This window comes from Hippichthys cyanospilos, chromosome 18 (assembly GCF_059441005.1).
Source record: "Hippichthys cyanospilos isolate Australia breed blue-spotted pipefish chromosome 18, RoL_Hcya_1.0, whole genome shotgun sequence".
Taxonomy (NCBI): domain Eukaryota; kingdom Metazoa; phylum Chordata; class Actinopteri; order Syngnathiformes; family Syngnathidae; genus Hippichthys; species Hippichthys cyanospilos.
The window spans coordinates 9504028-9510217 of NC_142386.1; the positions used below are offsets into that span (position 1 = coordinate 9504028).

A 6190-nucleotide genomic window follows, 5' to 3' on the forward strand; every position below is an offset into this window, starting at 1 on the left:
TGGGTAGCACCAGTGCTACCAGTGCAAAAGTTAGTGTAGAACCGTGATGACTATTTTGCCCCGTATGGAAACATACGTCAAGCACATCAAGTTCCCTGGAAAGTCTGCTGATAAAATAATCTTGAGGAAACACTGATTATGATCATTTTTGACACAGCATGCTTATTATTATGGTTGTAGAACTGCAATACACACTGAGCTCTTCTAAAACTTTTGTCGATTGAGAAGAATAAAATATATCAAGAAAGGTCTCATGGAGAAAAAGCACGTGTACCTAAAATTGCATTGAAAACGTACTTTCAAGCAACCAAATCATCCTAGCTATTTCTCCCTAAACCCAGCTCCACCCCTCTGTACATGGATGCTGATGAAGCAGAAGAGGATGCAGAGGAGGAAACAGCACAAGAAAACCACTACCGTCCGCACCAAAACCAACAGCACAAGCAAAAGTGTCCTCACAATTCCCCGCACAAACTGCTTTTCCACAGACTGGAACAGACCCCCGCCTCCAGCATTGGGGATCTGGACAGATCGGTCACAGGGTCCATGGTTAACAGCTGGGGCTCCGCATCTGAAGATAACTTATCATCAGGCAGGTCCAGCATCGTCAGCACCTCAGAAGGATCTTTCTTCACCGATGGAGATTACAGTCAGGCGGAAGGCTTGCGTATGTGCAGATACCCGGAGGAGTCAGGTGAGGTGACATCATAAAGCGCCAACATTTTTGCGTCAGATTTATTGGTTGAAGAAACAAGACTAATAAGAAGTCTTTGACGAGAAAAGTTTTCTCTTCAGAATAGTGGTCTTTGAGTAGATGTAGAATTTACAGCGTATTTGGATAGCTAGCAAACATCTAATGGCTTGATAATACTGTATGTTTCACATAAAATGTAGTTATCAATTCAGCCAAGTTCAGTCACATATCATATTGTCAACACACACAAGGTGTCAAAGCTAACAGGCGTTTTCAGGAGACAGTTTTGAATTAAACCAGGAGTAAGCCATTGTATATATAATTGTGTTGTGGTCCTTCAAAATGACAAGAATTGCCCATTGCCTTCGGTTCAAGAAAACCTTTCTCAAGGAAAATATTGACTGTATTATTCAGAGTGAAGCACACTTAAAATCCTTGAATCACTCACCCTCCCACACACACACACAAAATTGACTCTTTTAATCTGGTTCACTTTATGTATGAATGTTGAATTTGAATAAAGTTAGACTCCTTAACTTTCAGTGCCACGGACGAGAATTTTTGTCATGTAAAATACTCAGTTTGTATGCTAACGACAACAATTTTCATCAACTATGTTTTTTTTTAATGAATGAGATACATGACACTTATTGCATCAAAAACACACTTTCACTGTTTTTGTTCATGCTTTATCGAAAGGAAGGACTATTGAGATGTTTCAGATGCTTCTAAAAAAAACACATATTAGTGTCAACAAACAGAAAACACGTTTTTTCACAAGATGCTAATTCCTCCTTTTGTAACCTAACCTAACATAACCTATTTTCAAACAGTGATTACCCAAGAATGGATGAGGTAAAATCAGACTTTCTTTTTTAAGATAAAGAATGGAATCCAATCTTTCTTTTGGTACCACCAATGTCCAAATAGACATTTAAGCAATATTCCGTTAGCCTTCAAAGGTGCGTCAAAATGCTCGAAATTGGCTGGCACTTGGTGTTGCTTTTTATATTACGCTGAAAGAGTTCATGTGTACAGTAATGCACCCCAAGAAATACTTTTTCAGCTGCCAACTTTGAGACTTACCTTTTTTGGGAGGAGAGAGGGTCTCCGGCTTAGGAGCGCATCTGTGAGTTAAAAGTAACATGCACACTGATTGGTATTAGCATTATTCGCTTAGTCCTTCCACAGACAGCAGCTCCAAAATGTCATCTCGCGATTACAACACAAGTCGAGAACCATGCGACACAACTACTGTGAATTACTTTTTTTTGCTTCCACGTATGAAAATGTAAGTGAGAGCGACATCTTAGCTTGTTCACATGAGAAAGAATTGCCAGGTGAAATTTTTGGTATACTTTAGTCGTTGCGCCTGTGTGTTTTTTTGTTGTTGTTGTTTTTTTGCCTGTCGCATGATATCATGCAATCTACTAAGATCACCTTTGCAATCAACTGGTCGATCGCAATCAACCCACTTAGAACCTCTGCCTAAAATTATGTTTCTAGATTCTTCTAACAAAGTAGGCCACTTGCCAATTTAAATTACATGCGCTGCACATTCGAAATATTCTGAAAGAGTGGCATTATTTCTTTACTCATTACATTTCAGGGCAGCGACATCAGCGACCCAGCAGTCCCATGTCCACAGACAGCAACATGAGTCCTGCAATAATGCAGAAAAGACCTAGAAGACATAAGCAGAACCAATGTGTGCAACCGAGCTACCATTCCAAAGACGTCTTCAGTGACGGTAAAACATGGAGAAAGGAATGTGATCCAACTAAACTCTCCCGCTCTAATATTTGGATTTGGGTGTGCTCTACTCTGTCCCCGAAATCCCCTGTCCCTCCAGACTCCTTCATGCCTCTGAATTTCCCCAGTCAGCAGTCCCATAGTGACTTGAGAGTAAGGGGGGCCACGTTACCCCGCATGGGTTCTGGAGAAGCCCGGGGCCGAAGAGGCAGCACCGGCACCCATCGGGTCAGAGAGGCTGCATTAGAAGAGGCTGAGAACCAGGACAAAGACAAGATTCGCCAAAGTGGAAAAGGAGGCAGCAAAAGCAAACAAAACTCAGGTAATACATTGATTTTGTTGTTCGCTTTAAGGTGGATTACTAAACCCAAAATGCTGTTTTTTCGCCCCTCGATTAGAATGCGGGGACATTCTTCTATACAGCCGCCCATCTTTCCCATCAGGCCCAGCTCCGAGTGAATCTGATGACCCCAGTGCATCCAGCTTGATACCTAGCGGAGATTCAAGAATTAAAAATAGAGGACAGATGGAGTCTGGGGTAGTAGATGAGGTAAACCAGGAACTTCAGTATCAATTGGCAAATTGAAATAAAAAAAGAAGAAATAAATAAATAAATATCAGTAATAAGCTCCAAAGACACAGCGTCATTTTTGCGTCCATTGTTGGATCCATTTGGTCTCAGCAAGGCAGCAAAGTTAATACATTCCCAACCAAACACATGAAGTATCAACTGAAAGGCCAAATGTCCTCTATGTAGCACATGAGGACTAATTAAGGTCCAAATAAATGTCCATAACAGTGGACACAAATTAATACGCTAGTTTCAGGACCATAAAATAATATTTTCGCACGTGCTGTTTATTGACATTATCTCCACTTAAATACAGATGATCTGAAACTGTAGAATAAATGAAGAAAATTAAAAACCATGACCAGTAATGTTGGGACTAAACTAAATATTTTTGTCCAGCAACACACTTCATTTTCTTTCTCTCTTTTCATAGTTTCTGAGAAGTTGAGAACCCTTGTGATGACACCAGAACATCCTACAGCTGCTTCAGAGGACAGGAGGGTGGGTGGAGTGAGGGTACTATTAGAAAAAAAGACTCAAATACTGCACAATAAATGCTCTTTTTCTATATCACATTTCTCACTCAGTGTTGTTTAAAAAAAAAAAAGAAAAAAAAAGAAAACGGTTCTCATGTTTTTGTCTGTGGACTTTATTCTGGCTGACCTTCTGTCACGGCGCTGAGCAAAAAGGTCACCCGGTCAAAAAGGTCACCTGGTAAGATAAGATAAACACGCACGTTATGGCTGATGTGATTGTCTCCCAAAATATTGTACATGATGAGCATTTCTCCTGTGTTCTAAAATGCTTGTGTCATTTTCCAGACATCTTGTAAATTGTTTACTGCCACAGAAGTGCTTCAAATTGAAATTTTATGTGACAGTGTTAATGTTTTACAAGTATAAGTGATGTACATTTTGTCCTTGTATGGTTCGTTCTACTTCGGTTAGAAAAGCACAATCACTTATTTTTATTATAATTGTACGCATTTTGTGGAATTGTGGAAATCATTTGATAAATTTGACTTGATTCTGAGAAAATGAATGTTGATCTGAATAGTGCGTACATTTTAAGCTGCTTTCATTCAGTGAGATGTGAGAGCTCGGTTTTGTGTATTTTTTGCATGCACATTCTCCGTATGGATGTATTACTTCAAGATTCTGCTCCTGGACTTTTTTGTTGTTGTTGTTATCCACCTGAGTCCAGTTCCATTTGTCCCCTTTCTTCTCCTGACCTTGACCATAACTTCTTAAAATAAATCCACTCTTGCTATTCTCCTCTTAATCTCATACTGATCTAAATGGATTTATAAAGCAGTTTGCCAGTAAATTGATTTAATCTCATTACTCTCAGAATATGATGTAGTCCGTGACAGGAACACAACGCTAATTGAAATTTCACTGTGTATCTAAAGAACATTGCAATATTTATTAATGTGAAGAAAAAAAATCATTTTTAACTTCAATAGTATGATACTTTTTTAGGGGAAGTTGTGTTGCCCACAATCACTACATGAAATTATTAGCCAATTTCAGATACACTTTTTTCATGTATCTTTCAAGAAATAATAGTTAATTCCACTTAAAAATATTCTTAAATAATTATTTATAATTTTTACTACCATAAATTTTCAGTCTTTAAGCCGCAGTGGATCAGCAAAAATTGAACAAAAAAAAAAAAAAATCATATTTTTTTCACGTATAGGCCTCACTGGACGATAGCCGCACGCTGTAACATCAGATATGTAGAAAGATGCTACATGAACGTTTTTTTAATTTTTTGTTTTTATGTAAAACTATTATTTAAACTGCCTAATTACAGCAGCATCATGCCTTTCATACAGTCTGAACATGCCTGCAAGTTGTGAAATAAGAGCAGCACCAACACACCTTCAACACAGATCAAACATACCGGCACATTTAGAAATAACAGCATCACCAACATATGTTCAACCTAACACCGACACACTCTGATTGTTAGAATACTGCACTAACACAACAGTAACATGCCAGATTGTGTTTACTAGTGGAGCGTGACCCCTGATGGCAAGTAATATAGCAGTTCAAGCTCTATTGTGTTTTCTTCTGTCTTCTTTTGATAACACGAAGATTGCCTCCTGGTGGTAAAAAAAACAAAAATGCAGGTACACCGCACTGGACTATAAACCACAGGGTTCAAAGTGTAAGTCAAAAGAAACAGTTTATAGTCCAGAATTTACAGTAAATACAATTTGCTCCCCTGTGCCATGTTCTCATGTTCTGAAGTCCTGCAACAGACTATTCAGGGTGTACAGGGTGTCCCCCGCCTACTACCCAAAGTCAGCTGGGATAGGCACCAGCAAGTTGTATGTTTTCAGTGTTTTTTTTTTTTTTGTTTTTTGTTTTTTTTTCCTGCTGATGGACAGCAAACCAGGCATGTTGTCTTTTCAAGAAGATGAATGTAATCACCCTGATCAATTCTCTGGAATATCTGTATTTTGACAGTGATGAAGCCAAGGCCAAAGGTGAACTCATTATGAGATTTGTCATTTTTATCAAGTTCTATCTGATATGAGATGTAACTGGGGTGGAAGGCCATATTGGTAATTTTGTTTTTCTTACAGCGCTCAAGCAATTATCAGCTGCTAATGAAAATCAGCGATTGCTTTAACTACACACTTGTCTGCACCCATTTTTGTACTTTTATAATCTTCCTGAACCAGTCATGTGCAAAATATTCCTTCATTAAGTTTATTTATTTTACGCTTCAGTTAACAGTGTTGAAAGCTTATGAATTGTAAACAGTAGGGGGGGAGAGAAAGCTTCAGTATTGTGGAAAATTTTCAGTTCATTTCTCACAGCGGTACTGTATTATTCTGAAGAATTGTATACAATTATTTGGGAAAATAGCTGTCATTCTGTCTCATTGTCTATGAATTAAAAAGGATTTACAAATGTCACTGGAATTTTGTTAGGTTTCTGTGTCAGGGCGCCCAATGGGAACTGAACTTATTACGTGAAAAAAAATAAGTAAAGTTGATGCAACACTTATTAAAATTTGTGTTGCCAAGAGATAAAACATAGATTACAATTTTAAACTAATTCATGAGAACAACCCTCAACCAGTTTTTTTTTTTTACTATCTTACTTTGTGTACATTGTTTTGTTTTGGCATATCATATGACTGATATGCAATGA

At 38.1% G+C, this 6190-nt stretch overlaps 1 protein-coding gene across 2 annotated transcripts in view; it reads left to right on the forward strand.

Annotated features, from left to right (window-relative positions):
* The window catches only part of LOC148408877 (roundabout homolog 1-like), a 96106-nt gene extending 90154 nt beyond the window's left edge, over nucleotides 1–5952 (forward strand). For both annotated transcript variants that reach the window (XM_088440942.1, XM_088440943.1), the window contains 5 exons: nucleotides 342–694; nucleotides 2304–2444; nucleotides 2547–2768; nucleotides 2845–2996; nucleotides 3451–5952. In XM_088440942.1, the coding sequence (XP_088297068.1) occupies nucleotides 342–694; nucleotides 2304–2444; nucleotides 2547–2768; nucleotides 2845–2996; nucleotides 3451–3465 (883 nt within the window). In that variant the 3' untranslated portion in view covers nucleotides 3466–5952. The remainder of the gene's footprint in view (nucleotides 1–341; nucleotides 695–2303; nucleotides 2445–2546; nucleotides 2769–2844; nucleotides 2997–3450) is intronic.
* Nucleotides 5953–6190: the final 238 nt, after the last annotated feature.